At 46.9% G+C, this 18,698-nt stretch overlaps 2 protein-coding genes across 2 annotated transcripts in view; both read left to right on the top strand.

Annotated features, from left to right (window-relative positions):
- LOC143141750 (MAM domain-containing protein 2-like) overlaps nucleotides 1-3,932 on the top strand; it is a 10,408-nt gene extending 6,476 nt beyond the window's left edge. Inside the window, exons 8-12 of the mRNA XM_076302463.1 lie at nucleotides 1,186-1,282; nucleotides 1,506-1,652; nucleotides 2,453-2,712; nucleotides 3,434-3,518; nucleotides 3,834-3,932. Coding sequence (XP_076158578.1) covers nucleotides 1,186-1,282; nucleotides 1,506-1,652; nucleotides 2,453-2,712; nucleotides 3,434-3,518; nucleotides 3,834-3,901 — 657 coding nt within the window. The 3' untranslated portion in view covers nucleotides 3,902-3,932. The remainder of the gene's footprint in view (nucleotides 1-1,185; nucleotides 1,283-1,505; nucleotides 1,653-2,452; nucleotides 2,713-3,433; nucleotides 3,519-3,833) is intronic.
- An 807-nt stretch (nucleotides 3,933-4,739) lies between these two features.
- smc5 (structural maintenance of chromosomes 5) lies at nucleotides 4,740-17,990 on the top strand. Its single transcript, XM_076303182.1, has 24 exons — nucleotides 4,740-4,931; nucleotides 6,187-6,328; nucleotides 6,804-6,856; nucleotides 7,057-7,219; nucleotides 8,746-8,880; nucleotides 9,074-9,214; nucleotides 9,585-9,746; nucleotides 10,055-10,126; nucleotides 10,589-10,844; nucleotides 11,129-11,283; nucleotides 11,668-11,781; nucleotides 11,885-11,979; nucleotides 12,273-12,405; nucleotides 12,665-12,838; nucleotides 13,188-13,357; nucleotides 13,689-13,812; nucleotides 14,016-14,138; nucleotides 14,667-14,795; nucleotides 15,346-15,441; nucleotides 15,734-15,838; nucleotides 16,121-16,240; nucleotides 16,468-16,647; nucleotides 16,834-16,929; nucleotides 17,588-17,990. Exons 1-24 carry the CDS (start codon nucleotides 4,780-4,782, stop codon nucleotides 17,729-17,731), a joined length of 3,234 nt encoding a protein of 1,077 aa, XP_076159297.1. The 5' UTR covers nucleotides 4,740-4,779; the 3' UTR covers nucleotides 17,732-17,990.
- The last annotated feature ends 708 nt before the right edge of the window (nucleotides 17,991-18,698 follow it).

Here is an 18,698-nt window from a genome sequence, read left to right as displayed (position 1 = left end):
TGTGTGTGTGTGTGTGTGTGTGTGTGTGTGTGTGTGTGTGTGTGTGTGTGTGCGCGTGTTTGTGTGTGTGTGTGTGTGTGTGTGTGTGTGTGAGTGTGAGTGAGTGAGTGTGTCCCCGCGCGTGTGTGTGGTGTGTGTGTGTGCGCACACGCGTGAGTGTGTGGGTGTGCGTGTGCGCGCACGAGCGTGAGTGTGTGTGGGTGTGCGTGTGCGTGTGCATGAGTGTTTGAGTGTGTATGTGTGTGTGTGTATGTCTGTGTGCGCGCGTGAGTGTGTGTATGTGTCTGTGAGTGCATGTGTGAGCCAGAGCCAACCTGTGTTGAGTTAGCTGCTTTGGTGGATCCAGCTGTGTCTTTGATCCTATTTCTGGTCTTGTTTACAGTGCTGCTAAACTCTCCTCTCAGCTTCTCTCTGAATGGGAACACACTCATCCTGTTCACATCCCAGCAGCCCGTGTGTGTGTGTGTGTGTGTGTGTGTGTGTGTGTGTCTGTGTGTGTGTGTGAGTGCATGTGTGTGTGTGCATCTTAGGACCCAAGGCAGATTAGCCACAGTCACAGTGAGTGTGAGTGTGTGTGTTACGGGTCCATGTCAAGGATAGTATAACATAAAAGATTCACCAGAGTTCGGTAGTGTGGGAAAAATGTAACAATTTACGTAATGTGAATTAAAGGTGCTCTAAGCAATGTTATATGGTTTCTAAGCTAAAACATTTTTTTGTCACATACAGCAAACATCACCTCACCACTGCTTGTGCCCTGAATACATTGTAAAGAATGCAGTCTCTGGACAGCCCAGGCTCCAAAAATGGCAACAAAAACAACCTGGTCCAGCCTGGACCATAAAAACATAACAAACTGTTCCAGCCAATCACCGACGAGATAATGGAGAGTTTCAATTGCATGGGAGGGAGGGGGAGGGAGTAGCGAGCTAGCTCTCTGTTTTGTTTGAACGTCAACGGAAGTGACATTACCCAACATCGCTTAAAGCACCTTTAACAGTTCCGAACGAATTAACAAACAAACGCCCAGCATATCTGTCCGCAAGAAGGCCAAGTCGAGAGAGAGAGAGAGACGCATATCTTGGGAAAGGGGCGGTTTAAATCCGTGTCCACAGCGCAGCACCAAAAACTCCGCCTACAGGGGAAAAGTAAACAGTGTGCGTGTGCGTGTGCGTGCTTTGTCAGGTGGTGATTGTTAGTGCCTGTAAGAGTCTCTGGAGCTGCACATCAGTTGCCCTTGATGACATCAGTCTCAGTCTGGGGAATTGTGCTCCACCCTCAGGTACAATACGATATGTGTGTGTGTGTGTGTGTGTGTGTGTGTGTGTGTGTGTGTGTGTGTGTGTGTGTTTGTGCATGTGTATCTACTCTGCATGTGCCACTTCACTGAAAAATCTGTTTACTTAAAACCATTCGCATAATGCAGCAGGGGAAATAAGTAATGAACGTGTGTGTGTGTGTGTGAACGTGTGTGTGTGTGTGTGTGTGTGTATTCCTTCCTCCAGGCCCTACTGGCCCCCTCCTCTGTGACTTTGATGCGGGGCTATGTGGCTACTCCCAGGACCCAGAGGACTCTGCTGATTGGCTAAGGACACGAGGGCCCACCCCCACCGCCTTCACCGGGCCCCCAGGAGACCACACCTCCGGTAGAGGTGAGTGGTGAGACAACCCTGCTAATCAAAGACCAAACCCCACCTTCGCAGCCCGTCACTATCTCCACTTAGTCCAACACCACCCACACCTCGCCCTCAAACACCACCTGACCCTTCCTCACTCTCAAACACCACCCTCCCCTCACTCTCAAACACCACCTGTCCCTTCCTCTCTCTCAAACACCACCCTCCCCTTATTCTTAAACACCACCTGACCCTTCCTCTCTCTCAAACACCACCCTCCCCTCGCCCTCAAACACCACCTGTCCCTTCCTCTCTCTCAAACACCACCCTCCCCTCACTCTCAAACACCACCTGTCCCTTCCTCTCTCTCAAACACCACCTGTCCCTTCCTCTCTCTCAAACACCACCCTCCCCTCACTCTCAAACACCACCTGTCCCTTCCTCTCTCTCAAACACCACCCCTTATTCTTAAACACCACCTGACCCTTCCTCTCTCTCAAACACCACCCTCCCCTCGCCCTCAAACACCACCTGTCCCTTCCTCTCTCTCAAACACCACCCTCCCCTCACTCTCAAACACCACCTGTCCCTTCCTCTCTCTCAAACACCACCCTCCCCTCACTCTCAAACACCACCTGTCCCTTCCTCTCTCTCAAACACCACCCTCCCCTCACTCTCAAACACCACCTGTCCCTTCCTCTCTCTCAAACACCACCTGTCCCTTCCTCACTCTCAAACACCACCTGTCCCTGCCTCTCTTAGCACACACAGGAGTAACACACACAGGACTTACACCCCCCCCCCCCCCCCCCACCCACCCACCTGTGTGTCCACAGGGCACTACCTTTACATCGAGGCATCTGTGATGTTGACGGAGCAGAGGGCGCGGCTGCTGTCTGGGACGCTGCGGGGGTCAAGAGGTCAGCAGTGTCTGCGCTTCTTCTACAGCATGTTTGGCTCAGGCTGCGGTGACCTCAGTGTGCTGCTGCGGAGGCCACTGAACGGCAGGGACGTGTTGCTATGGAAACGCTCCGGCGAGCAGGGTATCTCATGGCTGAGGGCCACGCTCAACTACCAGTGTGACGAACAACATCAGGTGAAACACAAGACTACACTACCCACACATCAGCACTACGTAACAATATCCACAGTCATTTATTTGATTGTTCAGAAGCTCAAGTTTATTTGGCGTTATTATTTTGTTCATGAAACTTCATACATTTGGACTGTGTGAACCATCTGAGTAGTGAGCACACACACACGCTGCTGCTGTACCTGGAGAGAGAGAGAGAGAGTGCATGTTTTTGTGTGTGTGTATGTGTGTGTGTGTGTGTGTGTGTGAGAGAGAGTGTGTGTGTGTTTTTGTGTGTGTGTATGTGTGTGTGTGTGTGTGTGTGTGTGTGTGTGTGTGTGTGGGAGAGAGAGAGTGAGAGAGAGTGTGTGTGTGTGTGATGTTATTTGTTATAACACATGTCTGAGAGAGTGTGAGAGAGAGAGAAAGAGAGATGTTTGAGATGTTATTTGTTATGATGCACAAACAGTGTGTGTTTTTATTTGCTATGAATAATGTCAGTTCTCTCAAGGTCAGATTGTGCTAGTGTGTTTGCATATGATAATAAGTGTGTGTGAGTGTGTGTGTGTGTGTGTGTGTGTGTGTGTGTGTGTGTGTGTGTGTGTGTGTGTGTGTGTGTGTGTGTGATATTTGTTATAACACACGTCTGTTCTCTCCTGGCCAGATTGTATGAGTGTGTGTGTGTGTGTGTGTGTGAGAGAGAGAAATATTATTTGTTATAACACACACTTTCTCTCTTGATTAGATTGTCTTTGAGGCGTTGAGAGGCTCCTCTGTGCGCAGCGATATTGCTATTGATGACATCACATTTGAGAGCGGGCCGTGCCCAGGTACTGCTCTGGCATACTACATCATCAGCATCTACAGTGCAACCGGAAAGTTTTCAGACCCTTTCAAGTTTTCCATATTTTGTTATGTTTCAGACTTAAAATGGATTCAACTAATTTTTTCCCTCATCAATCTACACACAATACTCCAACACTCCACTTAGTAGGGCCACTCACAGTTGCAAAGGGCACGATTAGGGGGATACGAGACACAGAAGCAAACTATGGGATGCCCTGTAGACAGTGCTTTCTCTAACATGTTTTATATTACCTGTAAGTGATGTTTTACTGACACTCGAACACTTTACATCTTCACAGATACAGAAGACTACATCAAGCTATCTGGTTTCCCAAGCGGTGCAAATGCAGGAAACATCTTTCATTAACAAGCTTTTTTAAAAGAATATATCCATTTTATGTCTGTAATTTCAAGATATATCAATTAGTTATTAAATGATATGTTTTCCCCATGAAGATCAAAATGTATTATTAAAATTTTAAATGCAGGTTTTGAAACATGTAGTTTTAAATGCGGCTTAAATGTTGTCAAGTCAACTTTATTTATATAGCGCATTTCATACACAGAGGTCATTCAATGTGCTTTACATGAACAAAAACAAACAGGAGTAGCTGATAAAAGCATAGAAGGGCAATAGTCAAAGAATAGTTGTGATGATGTAAACAAAAGCAATGTCCATAGTAAGATGAGCTACAGTTAACACAACAGCTGTGAAATCATACCCTTCTAAGCTTTTTCATATAGTCTTTGAGATCAGTTTGTTGATGGCTGACAATGGCACTAAAAAGTGACACCTGAGTCATGTAGCTAAGCTATGAGAGCTCAGCTGTGGCTGAGAGCTGTGGAATTGGGCCTGAAATTAAAGTGGGAGGTGTTTCTCTACGTCGAGCAACAGCATAACACATAGACTCTTGTGAGCAGAAGGACTCTCTGGTAGGCTGTGTTGAGAAAAAGAATGACATTTTTACCAAATGGACTTTTGACATAGTGTTGTTGTCAGTCAACCAGCATAGACGCTAGATGGATCTCTTTTCGGATGTGTTGCTGCCATCGACTGTGTAAGGTTGCTGCTCAACATTGCCCTCTAGAGTCATACCTTTATTAGACATTCTCTGGACATACCCATAGTCACATGACAAGCTTTGCCCAATCAAATGCTGACATCCATTCTGGTTGAGCGCGAACTGAATGTGAGGGAACGACGACTGCAGCAGAGAGCAAGCAAGACGTATCCGCCGCTGCAGTATGGCGCTTCAAGCCAAAAGGAAGCGAATAAGTCACTCTAATTCACAAGCTAGAGCTTCCACTAGCCAAGCGGACCCCTTTGCCGATGGCGATGGTGTCCGTGAGGGATTTGTGGAAGGGTCTATACGTCGAATAAAAATGCAAAACTTTCTGTAAGTACCCGTCACCTGAATCGAAAGTAGCCTAACTGCTGCTGTGTTATTGTTTGCTAATGTTAGCAGCGATAGCTGCAATGATAGCAATGACACTGTTCGTTGATAGTCGAAGACATAGTAATAGTTGGAGTGGTGTTGACGTTATTTAATTGTTTCTTTCAATTTATACGGCAACAAAACAGGAGTTGGCAGTAACCTTTATCATGACGTCTTTATCTAAATGTGCCCTCCCCTTGATGGTGTTAACGTTAATGTAACGTTAACGTTAGCCTAAATGGTAAACCCAACGTTCACGAATCTGCTTTACATATTAACGTTAGCTGCTGTTTATAATGGCCCAACGTTACTGGTAATTTGTGAAGGACTTTTCCAGGTATGTTGGAATGTCAATAGATCACGTAAGTTATGTGACATAAACCAGGAAGTACCGTCCTTCTGTCCCCGTGAACGTTATTATGATAATGTGCTTAGCTAGTTCCTCTCTACCGCAACAATATCGGACTTTTGTCAGTTACTGGAGTCTTCTGGGAAGGTGACAGGTAATGTTCGCCATGGTTGTGAAGCTTGCCAAATATTAGGCACTGGTAGGCACTGCACTGACGTGACGTGATAGTCCCAGATGGCATGAACGGACCAATATTCATGCAAATTTTGTATTAAAAATAACTGGTCTATAGTATTACAAAACATTAGATTGGCTTTGCTGTCTGTGGTACATCCCAGTCTCTCTGGATATACACCAGTGCCTTTGCTCCTCCTGGTTTCTGTGGTTGCCTGCCCAGCAATGGAAACTTTTAAGTACCTTAAGGTCATTCCATGTCAATTCAACCATGGCCCACGCACGTAGGGATCAGATCAAACAATTTTGCTATATACTATTCCTATTTATGTACCAGCATGCAAAATTTGAGCCTCCTACATGGTTTAGTTCTTGCGCTATGGGTTTGTGAACTTTGACAAAAAAAGAGGCCGAACAAAATCCCCCCGTAAAACTGGCTGTATCTTAAAAAGTATCGGTAATTTTACAGTGTGCCTCCTGGGTAACATAGGTAGACCTGGTAATTTTTTCAGAATTTTTTGAGACCTAAGTGCGTGGGCCCTGGTTGAATTGACGTGGAATGACCCCTTAAGCTTTTTAAATGGCAGAGTTCCATTTTCATGAAAGGATACCTAGTTAACTAGCTCAGTGTTTCTCAAACTATGGGACGAGGACTAGGGCCAGTTTGTGACAATCTGATTGGCTCCCCTGTAGCACATATGACCTGGCAGAGGTTTACCCAGGGCCCAACCTCAACATGATTGTTGGTGCTAACGGAACGGGCAAATCCAGCATCGTTTGCGCCATCTGCCTTGGTCTGGCTGGAAAAACCGCTATCCTGGGCCGAGGAGACAAGGTACATCAAACAAATACAACGTCAAATACGTTTTGACACAGCACAACCATGTCGCTGTAGAATAGAGGACACCAATGAAGTTATATTTAAATGTTTTGATCGTCACTTCCGTTAAGTACACCGAGTTGGTGTTCAGTATGAGACGACACTATTCTGTTAAAATGTATGCACGCAACCAGGAAACACACAGTGCACAAGGCGCTGCATGAAAGTGTACTCACGGATGAGACATGAGACACACGGGGTTGACATGGGGTTCAGGGCCCCTCTAAATTAACATGGGGTTCAGGGCCCCTCTAAATTAACATGGGGTTCAGGGCCCCTCTAAATTAACATGGGGTTCAGGGCCCCTTTAAATTAACATGGGGTTCAGGGCCCCTCTAAATTAACATGGGGTTCAGGGCCCCTCTAAACTAACCTGCAGTTCAGGGGCCTCTCTAACATTAACCTCTGCATTTGTGTTTTCTCCCTGCAGGTTGGCCTGTATGTGAAGAGAGGTTGCTCGAGGGGCATGGTGGAGATAGAGCTGTAAGTTTGATGTCAGACATCAGAACTGTGTAGATTAATTTCCACTCCAGTGTGTGTGTGTGTGTGTGTGTGTGTGTGTGTGTGTGTGTGTGTGTGTGTGTGTGTGTGTGTGTGTGTGTGTGTGTGTGTGTGTGTAGAGACTGCTGGTAACTTGGTCATCTCGAGAGATACATGTGAACAGGAACAATGTGTGTGTGTAGGTATAGGACTGCTGGTAACCTGGTCATCCAGAGAGATATAAATGTGGACAGTAACCAGTCAGTGTGGCAGCTAAACGGTCGCCCTTCCAACCAGAAGCAGGTGGAGGAGGAGGTGAGGGCTCTACGGATTCAGGTGGGCAACCTGTGCCAGTTCCTGCCTCAGGTGAGAGACACACAGACACACACACACCTTTGCCTTTTCCGCTATAAAATTGTCAACATTTTCATCAAAAGTACACTTCTTTTCAATTTATCCACAGCATTAAAGACATGACCACTCTCCAAAAAAACATATTTGCCTATCCCAGGCATTATATTTTTTTCACATTGAAATATAATGGATTGAAATATAATTTCAGCCGTGGCCTACTGGTTAGCGCTTCGGACTTGTAACCGGAGGGTTGCCGGTTCGAACCCAGACCAGTAGGCACGGCTGAAGTGCCCTTGAGCAAGGCACCTAACCCCTCACTGCTCCCCGCTGTTGTTGCAGGCAGCTCACTGCGCCGGGATTAGTGTGTGCTTCACCTCACTGCGTGCTCACTGTGTGCTGAGTGTTTCACTAATTCACAGATTGGGATAAATGCAGAGACCAAATTTCCCTCACGGGATCAAAAGAGTATATATACTATATATATATAAATGTGATGGAGTGGTAAATTTCATGATAAAATGGCTCTATTCAGTCAAGTTATTGACTTAACATATATTCAATTAGAAATCTCATTTGCTTAGCAATGATGGTGTGATTAAGCTTGACAGACCCCCTCATAGTAATGAAAAAAAATAAATAAATAAACAATATAAAAGAATGGCAGATTTTTTTTTGCTTAGTTTCTTGGGTGCTCTATAGGCAGACATTATAAAAAATGTCTTTGTATTTCGTTTCAAGTAACAATATGCTATTCACAGACAAAACAAGTTAATGTGATGGGGTGGTAAGTCAAATCAGGGTAGGCCTGAAAATCATTCAATATTTACCCAAAAACATTTATTCAAAATAAAATTATGTCTAATGTCATCAGGGAAGTTTATTTAATTCTGATAATAGCAAAAGTTTGATAAGAATATAACATTTACAATAGTGATATTTTAGATGTAAATGTCATGTTGATCAATCCAGACACATGGGATTGGCCATGCACATGTGAACAATGGTTAAAAATAGCAAATGTCTTGATCATGTTAACAAGAACCCTTGAATTATTAGCTTGAGGTTTAGAAACACACTTTGGCTCTAGTTTGTGCCTTCTGCATCTCAGCAAATGTTCTGGACACAAATGGCACTCGTTTCATAGAATTACCCACATACATACATACATACATACATACACACACATATGAGGAGCCATATAAGTTAGAAATATTAGCTACAGTCTCTCATACTATCAAAACTCTCACACACACTATCAATTATCTCTAGACACAATATCAAACACACTGTCAAACTCTCCCTCACATACTATCAGACATACTCTGACACACTACAGTATATGTCTGTGAGTGTTTTGGTAGTGTGAGGGACTGTAGCTGAGATTTATGGCCTTTGTGGCCTCTGACACTCACTCACTCCTCTTCATTCATTGTTTTGTTTGCAATTTGTCATGATAAAGTTTTAAGAACAAAGCACATATGCAATGTATCAAGGTGGTGTAGGTGATAATACTGGTTTGTGTGTGTGTGTGTGAGCAGGAAAAGGTGGGTGAGTTTGCTAAAATGAGTAAGCCGGAGCTGCTGGAGGCGACAGAGAAGTCAGTGGGTCCTCCAGAGATGTACAACTTCCACTGTGAGCTGAAGAGCTTCCGCAACAAGGAGAGGGATCTGGAGGTATACACACACACACACACACACACACACACACACACACACACACAAACGTTTACACATCCTGCAATCAAATACTTTAAAGACCTAAATCTCAGTCTATTCGCTCGTATCTGGTATCTTGCTAATATCTGTGCCTATCCTTTAAATGATTGTGTGTGTGTGTGTGTGTGTGTGTGTGTGTGTGTGTGTGTAGAATGTGTGTAAGGAGAAGGCGAGCTTCCTGAAGAAGGCCATGCAGAGGAATGAGCGGAACAAGCATGACGTGGAGCGCTACCAGAAGAAGAAGAGACACCTGGAGCTCATCCAGCTGCTGGAAAAGAAGAAGCCCTGGGTGGTACGTACGTGTGTGTGTGTGTGTGTGTAGGAGTATGAGGACACTCGTAAGGACCTATAGTAGCAGTGTAACGTGTGTGTGTGTGTGGCAATAGAAGCAGTGTAACGTGAGTGTGTGTTTGTGCGTGTGTGTGAATGTGTGTTTGTGCGTGTGTGTGTAGGAGTACGAGGAGGCGCTCAATGAGCTATAGCAGCAGTGTAACGTGTGTGTGTGTGTGTCTGTGTGTGTGTGTAGGAGTACGAGGAGGCTCGTAAGGAGCTGGAGCAGCAGTGTAACGTGTGTGTGTGTGTGTGTGTGTAGGAGTATGAGGAGGCGCTCAATGAGCTATAGCAGCAGTGTCACGTGTGTGTGTCTGTGTGTGTGTGTCTAGGAGTACGAGGAGGCTCGTAAGGAGCTGGAGCAGGTGAAGAAAGAGCGGGAGGAGGTGCGCAAGAGCCTAAAGGAGCTGAAGGAGCAGCGAGCACCTATGCTCAGAAAGATCCAGAGCATCGACAACCGCCTGCAGCCTACCCACGACCAGATCAAAGAGATGGTACACACATACACACTGTTTTCCAGCAGCTTCGTATGTGACATGTTGGGAGGAAAAAAACACGACGCATGACGAGTTGGATTCAGTGGAAAAGAGCTGGAACGCTTGTATTTGTGCTGTCACGAGGTGATGCGTGAGTGTGTCCGTGTCCTCTCATGAGGAGCTAATGGTTGTGTGTGTGTGTGTGTGCTCTCATGAGGAGCTCATGGTTGTGTGTGTGTGTGTGTGCTCTCATGAGGAGCTCATGGTTGTGTGTGTGTGTGTGTGCTCTCATGAGGAGCTCATGGTTGTGTGTGTGTGTCCTGCAGACTGCAAACATCCGAGAGGCAACTCAGAAATGCAAACAGAAGCAGGACCAGCTGGATAATAAGAACAAACAGGTCAGATTTGTGTGTGTGTGTGTGTGTATTTGAGAGAGAGACTAACTGAACTAATTAACTGTGTCTTTAGAAACTGCAAATCTTTATTTTTAGTCTGCAGCAGCTCTGTGTGTGTCATCGTGCATGTGTTTGAGGTCGTGTGTATGTGCACCTTTGTGTGCTTACATGCCTTTGTAGTCACACCTGTGTGTGTGCATGCTTGTATTCACTCCTGTGCATGTGTGTTTGTGCAGATCAAGGACATTGTGTGTGTGTGTGTGTGTGTGTGTGTGTGTGTGTGTGTGTGTGTGTGTGTGTGTGTGTGTGTGTGTGTGTGTGTGTGTGTGTGTGTGTGTGTGTGTGTGTGTGTGTGTGTGTGTGTGTGTGTGTGTGTGTGTGTGTGTGTGTCGCTCGAATGTGCACCTTTGTGTATGTGTTTTTGCATGCCTTTGTATTCACATATGTGTGTGTGTATGTGTGCAGATCGAGGACATTAATCAGTCCCTGAGCCTGAAGCAGGCGGAGGAGGCTGATCGTCAGAAGCGCATGGCGAACACGCGCCACCTCATCGCCGACCTGCAGGCCCAGCTGGAGCGCTGCGGTGACCATGACGACCTGGGGCCGCGCCTGGACGAGCTGCATGGCCAGCTGAGGTCCAATCAGGAGGAGCGTGGCAAAGTCGAGTCGGAACGAGCAGATCTGCGCAGGCAGAGGGACCGAGACATGGCTGAACTCAGACGTGAGACACTTACACACACGCAAACACACTTACACACACGCAAAGAGCACACACACATGAAAAACACACACACACTTATACATACACACACACACACACACACAAACAAACAGAAGTATCAGCCTGAAGCATGTTATAATAACACACTGCCAACAGTTACACACTTAAAGCTGCTAGGGTCAGAATAGAATATGTGTGTCGGTGGTGTGTGTGAGTGTGAGTTTGAGACTGCAAGTCAGGAGCCTGAGCTGCAGTGTAATGCGGGTATGGTCCGCTGTGTGCAGTACTGCAGAACCGTATGCGCAGTCTTGAGGACATGCTGAATCGCAAGGAGGAGAAACTTCGCAGCCGCTTCACAGATACCCATAAGGCTTTGCTGTGGCTGAGGCAGAACAAACAGCTCTTCAAAGGGAATGCGTACGAGCCTATGATGCTGGAGGTGAGCTGTGTGTGTGTGTGTGTGTGTGTGTGTGTGTGTGTGTGTGTGTGTGTGTGTGTGTGAGTGTGTGTGTGAGTGTGAGTGTGAGTGTGAGTGTGAGTGTGAGTGTGAGTGTGAGTGTGAGTGTGAGTGTGAGTGTGAGTGTGAGTGTGAGTGTGAGTGTGAGTGTGAGTGTGAGCGTGAGCGTGAGCGTGAGCGAGTGAGTTTAAGTCCATGATGCTGGAGGTGAGCTGAGAGTGAGTGAGTGTGTGTCTGTGAGAGTGTGTGTGTGTGAGTGAGTGAGTGTAAATCATTGATGCTGGAGGTCTATGTGTAATCTTCAGTTGGTAAGCATTTGTTGCCCTGTTGGTGGACCTCTGAAGGAGAGTGTTTGTGTGTGTGCAGATCCGAGTCCGTGATGCTCGTCATTCTAAGTACATTGAGAGCCACATTCCGGTGAATGACCTGCGAGCCTTCGTCTTCCAGAAGCAGGAGGACATGGAGAGATTCATGGTGGAGGTTAGAATAAGCGGTCATTCCCACACACACACACACACACACATACACAAATCCATACACACAGTCTGCTATTTTGAACCTTACTATGTGTGCGTGTTCTCAGGTGCGTGATTCTCAGAACCTGCGTGTAAATGCAGTCATCGCACCTCCGGACTCTCATGCATCCAAACCCGCCAGCAGACCTCTGGACTCCCTCAAGTGAGTTTGTGTGTGTGTGTGTGTGTGTCTGCATATGTGCATGGTTCTAAACCTCACTCGCCGACGCTTCAAGAGCAGTGCTGGCATGAAAGCTAGTAGCCTGGGCTTTTAGCTCGATTGTCAGCATGTTCGACTCCCAATCCGAGGTGCTGCTGTTTGAGGGTTCGAGTTCAGGCGTGTGCAGGACTGAACCGCACAGTTCAACACAACACAGGATATATATATATATATTTTATTTTTAATATTATTATTATTATTATTATTATTATTATTAAGCCTGTTTGTGTTTGCAGGCGCTTTGGCTTCTTCTCCTACCTGCGGGAGCTGTTTGATGCACCAGATGAGATCATGAGCTACCTGTGCTACCAGTATCGCGTCAACGAAGTTCCTGTCGGAACAGAGCAGACCAAGAACATGATTGAAACGGTAGTACCTAATGGTGCTGTGTGTATGTGTGTGTGTGTGTGTTTGTGACAGCAAGAGGGGGAGGATTTACTGATGTGTTTAAGAAAGAAAGAGAGAGGGGAGAAGTTACTGTGTGTGTGTTTGTGTGTGTGTGTGCGCGTGTGTGTGTGTGTGTGCATGTGCATGTCTGTACCCATCAGGTATGTGTGTGTGTGAGAGAGAGAGTTAGAGAGGGGAGGAGTGACTAATGTGTGTGCGTGTGCATGTGTGTACCCATCAGGTGATCAGGGAGTCCCAGCTGAGGATGATCTACACTGCAGATGAGAAGTACACGGTGAAGAAGTCGTCGTACTCCAGTAAGACCATCTCCAGCAACTCCGCCCTCAGACCGCCGCAGTTCCTTACAGTCACCATCGACGCCGAGGAGAAACGCCAGCTGGAGGAGCAGCTCAGGGTCAGACACATACACACACACACACACACACACGCACGCATATATACACAGACATAAACATGTACACACACACACACACACACACACACACACACACACACACACACACACCTGCATATATACACAGACACACCTGCATATATATACAGACATAAACATGTACACACACATACACAACTCCCAGGACACCAGCTGGAGTAACAGCTCCTGGTCAGTCACTTCCCATGGTAGGGTCAACTGACACACACACACACTCTGACAGGACGCCAACTGGAGGAGCTCCCACTTCCCTTGTCAGGTGACAGACTCTCTGAATCTGCAGTAGTGATCTGACCTTTGACCTCTGCAGGTTGTGGAGGCGCGCGTGAAGGACATCGACGCTCAGATGGCCGCTCTGCAGGAGCGTCAGGTGCGGCTGGATCAGCGGGACAACGAGCTCAGAGCTCAGAAGAAAGAGCTATCTGACCTCAAGGGCAAGAGGAGGCAGCTCGAACAGAAGATCAGCACCAAGCAGGACAGGTACACACACACACACACACACACACACACACACACACACACACACACACACACACAGGACAGGTGAAGATGAGGCAGCTCAAACAGAAGATCAGCACCAAGCAGGACAGGTACACACACACACACACACACACACACACACACACTCACACACACAGGACAGGTGAAGATGAGGCAGCTCAAACAGAAGATCAGTGCCAAGCAGGACACACACACACACAGACCATTTCCCGACCGCCCCCAGCCTGAGGCAGATGAAGCAAAGTAGACACATACATACGAGCACACACACATAATAAACACACACACACTCTAACTCTCTGGCCCCCAGCCTAAAGCAGATGGAGCAGAGTGCAGTGGACCTGCAGAGGGTGGAGCAGGACAGCCAGCTGAAGGTCTGTGCCGTCCACACCCAGAAGGTCGCCATCGCCGCCGAGTTTGTTCAATACATGAAGGTGAGCCAAGTGGTGTCCGTGTGTGTGTGTGCCATCGCCGCCAAGTTCAGCACATGAAGTGGTGTGTGTACAAAAACTGACTGATACAAAGTTGAGGGTGTTAGTTGTGTGTGATATGGGTTGTGTGTGTTTTCTTGTGTTGCTGTGTTCTCTTTCATAACCAGAAGTGTGTGTGTGTGTGTGTGCGTGCGTATGTGTTGTAGCGGCGTGCAACCCTGAGCAGAGAGAAGGTGTGTTTGTCTCTGGAGACGGTGGCTCTGACTGCAGAGAAAAACCAACTGGAGACGGACTGCAGAGAGGGATCAACAGAGCTCCGAGCGTTGGAGGTAGCTCGCTCACTCACACTCACTTTCACTCTTTCTCTGAGCTCTGAGCGTTGGAGGTAGCTCACGGTCACACTTATGTTCTCACTCACACACACACACAGGCTCTGAGCTCTGAGCGTTGGAGGTAGCTCACGGTCACACTTATGTTCTCACTCATACACACACACAGGATCTGAGCTCTGAGCGTTGGAGGTATCTCACGGTCACACTTATGTTCTCACTCATACTACACACACACAGGCTCTGAGCTCTGAGCGTTGGAGGTATCTCACGGTCACACTCGTACTCACACACACAGGATCTGAGTGATCTTTGATCTTGGGTAATTGTGTGTCATTGTTGGAGTGTTTGTGTGTGAATTCTGATCTGTGTGTGTGTGTGTGTGTGTGTCATTGTTAGAGTGTATGTGTGTGAATTCTGATCTGTGTGTGTGTGTCATTGTTAGAGTGTATGTGTGTGAATTCTGATCTGTGTGTGTGTGTCATTGTTGGGGTGTATGTGTGTAATGTGTGATCTGTGTGTGTTTAGCAAAGATGTGCTGATCTGGACCGTCGGAAGGCGTCTCTGTTGAGCACATGTAAGAGCCTGATGCAGCGCGCCAGTGAGAAATGCAACATGAGGCCGGGAGAGGTGGCTGTACCCCCAGAGCTACACGACGTAAGATCTTACAAACACACACACACACACACACAGACACATGCCCGCACACACACACACACACAGAGACATATGCCCGCACACACACACACACACACACACACACACACACACACACACACACACACACACACACACACACACACACAGACACATGCCCGCACGCACACACAGACACATGCCCGCACACACACACACACACACACACACACACACACACACACACACACACACACATACAGTCACATGCCCACACATGCACACACACACAATTTTCGCATGAGGCCTATATCAGTAGCCGTTTCATTTTTGTGCTAGAATGATTATCTTGGTTAAAATCTTACAGTAAAAGCAGAGGCTCCTTTACCATACATAGCATGCAAACATGCATTCTCACACACACATACACACACAGCTTCTTTAAAAACGCACCCCTAGACTTTCTTTCAAGACTACTCTTGATTCATTCAGGTTAATGGTGCTGTACAGTTTTCATTAGGTGTGTGTGTGTGTGTGTGTGTGTGTGTGTGTGTGTGTCTTCGTACCTCAGGTGTTCAGTATGCTGCCGAACACCCTGGAGGACATTGAGGCGATGTTAAATGAGGAAAGAACCCGTGCTGAGCTCTTCACCGGCATCAGTGAAACGGTAGGTCTGTGTGTGTACTGATGATGGTTGTGTGTGTGTGTTTGTGTGTCTGCGCGCGCATGTATAAGTATAGTATATATACTTTTGATCCCGTGAGGGAATCAAAGGAGTCAAGGGAATGTTGGGAATCAAGAGAATGTTGATGTGTGTATGTGTGCTACTGATGATGTGGTTGCATGTGTGTGTGATGTTCTTTAGTGGTTGCATGTGTGATGTGATGCTTTAATATGTGTATGTTTTTGGTCTGTGTGTGTGTGTGTGTGTGTGTGTGTGTGTGTGTGCACGCGCACAGGTTGTGGAGGAATACAATCGGAGGGAGCAGGAGATAAAAAATCTGGAGAAGGAACTGGAGGAGAAGAAGAACGCTCTGGACACCTACAGGCAGAACATCTCTGAGGTGTGTGTGTGTGTGTGTGTGTGTTTTGAAGAGTTTGGCTGGACACCTACAGGCAGAACATCTCTGAGGGTGTGTATTGAAGAGTTTGGTTGTGTTCTAGTATCAGTGTAGTCAAGTGTAAAGCCTAAAGGAGCACTGACCTGTAGAACACTGCAGTAAAGACTCAACGCTCACCCCTAAATGCTGCAGTGATGACCAACACTTAATGGGCTCTCTCTCTCTCTCTCTCTCTCTCTCTCTCTCTCTCTCTCTCTCTCTCTCTCTCTCTCCCTCCCTCCCCAGGTGAAGGAGAGGTGGTTGAACCCCCTCAGGCAACTGGTGGAGCGCATTAATGAGAAGTTCAGCGAGTTCTTCAGGTCCATGCAGTGTGCTGGAGAAGTGGACCTGCACTCTGAGAATGAGGTCAGCATTCACTTTCACCCTCTCATCCTCACTCTCTCACACCTTCACCCTCTCATCCTCACTCTCTCTCACACCTTCACCCTCTCATCCTCACTCTCTGTCACGGTCTCCCTCACTCTCTCATCCTGATTCTATCGTCCTCATCCTCTCTTAAAAGGTGTGTGTGTGTGTGTTTTGACTCTACCATGGGAAGTGACTTACCAGGATCTGTGTGTGTGTGTTGGCAGGAGGAGTATGACAAGTATGGGATCCGTATCCGGGTGAAATTCCGCAACAGCACCCAGTTGCATGAGCTGACGCCCCATCACCAGAGCGGGGGTGAGAGGAGTGTGTCCACCATGCTCTACCTGATGGCCCTGCAGGAACTCAACCTGTGTCCCTTCAGGGTGGTGGACGAGATCAACCAGGTACACACACACACACTCATGCGCTCACACTCATCCTCACTCACACCCTCACCCTCTCATCCTCATGCACACACACACTCACACTCTCATCCTCACTCACACCCTCACCCTCTCATCCTCATGCACACACACACACCCACATCTCTACTGGAATGGTCATGTGTGTGTGTTTTGTGGGTGCGGCAGGGCATGGACCCGGTGAACGAGAGGAGAGTGTTTGACATTGTGGTCAGGACGGCATGCAAGGGGACCACCTCACAGTACTTCTTCATTACACCAAAGGTACAGACACACGTGCACACACACTTAATGAAAACACACTTAGTGAAGACACATTTAGACACCCATACACAAACACACACAACCATATATACATATATATATACACACACACACACACACACACACACACACACACACACACACACACACACACACACCGATATTCATACATATGCACAAACACATACACACAAATTCAAATGTACACACTCAGACGCCCATACATGCACACATACACACATTCGCATGTACACACTCAGACAGACACACACACACAAACATACACCGACATGCACACATACACACACATTAAAATGTACACACTCAGGCACACACACACACACACTCACATGTGTGCACATTCACTCACAGATGAATACACGCAAACTCTCAGATACACATGCACTCACCTACATACACACACACACACTTGTAAACACCCTCAGACACCTCATTGATGAACACACACACACACACACTCTGTGGGCTCTGTGCTCTATGCTAGTCTGGTCTGATGATCTTAGTAACACACACACACACAAACAGACATCTGTGATCTGATCATCTCAGCGATGGCAAACATGCAGTGTGTGCATGAGGCATTTAAATTAAGTGAGTGTGTGTGTGTGTGTGTGTGTGTGTGTGTGTGCATGTGTAGCTCCTCCAGAACCTGCAGTACGCCGATGAGATGATGGTCCTGTGTGTGCATAATGGAACACACATGCTGCCGCCCAGTGACTGGAGCAGCCAGGCCTTCCTCCGCCGACGTGCCCGCCAGAGCCCCAGTCACCATGGAAACTGAGGGTCGGTCTGCTGCATGCAGCTGGACCTGGGTCGGTTCTGACTCGAGTCCTGTTCTGTTCCAAAGTGTTTACTCTGCTCATCAGAAAGTGCCTTAATGCACCTGCTACATTCCCTGTTCCTATTTCTGTGTTTTGTTTGTGTGTGTGAGATGAGGAGCTTTCACTTGAAGCTGTTAAGACTGAGGCAGTCAGTTTGTCTAGCTGTTCCGAATCATTTGTGTTTAGAAATCAAAATAAAATGTGTTAGTTTTGAAATGATGCAGTGTTGTTGGTGTCTTTGTGCTTATACATCTCTGTGTGTGTGTGATCACGTCTTTGAAACTGTCAGGTTTTTTTTTTTTGCGTGTAAGAATTGCAAAAAAGGAGCCAATCAACTTAAAACAAGATGTCTCATTCATTAAAACATTAAGTGTCTGAGTGAATGCCGGTTATTTGAAAACCTGCAGCATGAGAACACTATGTGCGGGAACACGCAGCCCCGCGCGCGCACACACGAAGCGCCCGTGGCTTTAACCACACGCGAGTCTTATTGGGGGTGTGTCTAACTAGAGATGTGCCGCTTATACAACCGAAGGAGTGACCGCGCTGGACGACCCCTTCATATATGGTGACATTGTTACTTAAATACGCGTTAAAACTGCAACCCAAGAGTACTGTCTCAATTTTATTACATATTTTTTGAACCACTAACTGCAGTCTGGATGTTAGACCCATGTCCGTTTACTCTTCTCACTGTCAGCTAATGTCGTGTTTTGAAAATATGTGGAGTTTTATGCCACGTCTTTCCAAATTATGTGGAGAAATTACAAATCTTGATGTGGGAACAATCTGTACCGTTTTGATTATTTGCAGAGAAGGAACCATACATCTCAGGAAGTTTTTGCTCCGGACTAAAATCGAAGTTGCATAACCATGGCTACCTCCTTCCTCAGGATGGGTAGGATTTGTTGTGGCTTGAAGGTACAA

Source organism: Alosa pseudoharengus, unplaced genomic scaffold (assembly GCF_046254945.1).
Source record: "Alosa pseudoharengus isolate Yale_2024_CS ecotype anadromous, Long Island Sound unplaced genomic scaffold, YU_APseudo_1.1 YU_APseudo_1.1_scf_24, whole genome shotgun sequence".
NCBI lineage: Eukaryota > Metazoa > Chordata > Actinopteri > Clupeiformes > Clupeidae > Alosa > Alosa pseudoharengus.
The sequence above is the reverse complement of the archived record's forward strand: the minus strand, read 5'-3'. Positions and strand labels throughout refer to the sequence as shown.

Coding starts and splice junctions, on each gene's coding strand:
- smc5 (XM_076303182.1), top strand. CDS start 4,780: ATGGCGCTTCAAGCCAAAAGGAAGCGAATAAGTCACTCTAATTCACAA. Junction 6,857..7,056: donor GGCATGGTGGAGATAGAGCT/GTAAGTTTGATG, acceptor GTGTGTGTGTAG/GTATAGGACTGCTGGTAACC. Junction 8,881..9,073: donor ACAAGGAGAGGGATCTGGAG/GTATACACACAC, acceptor GTGTGTGTGTAG/AATGTGTGTAAGGAGAAGGC.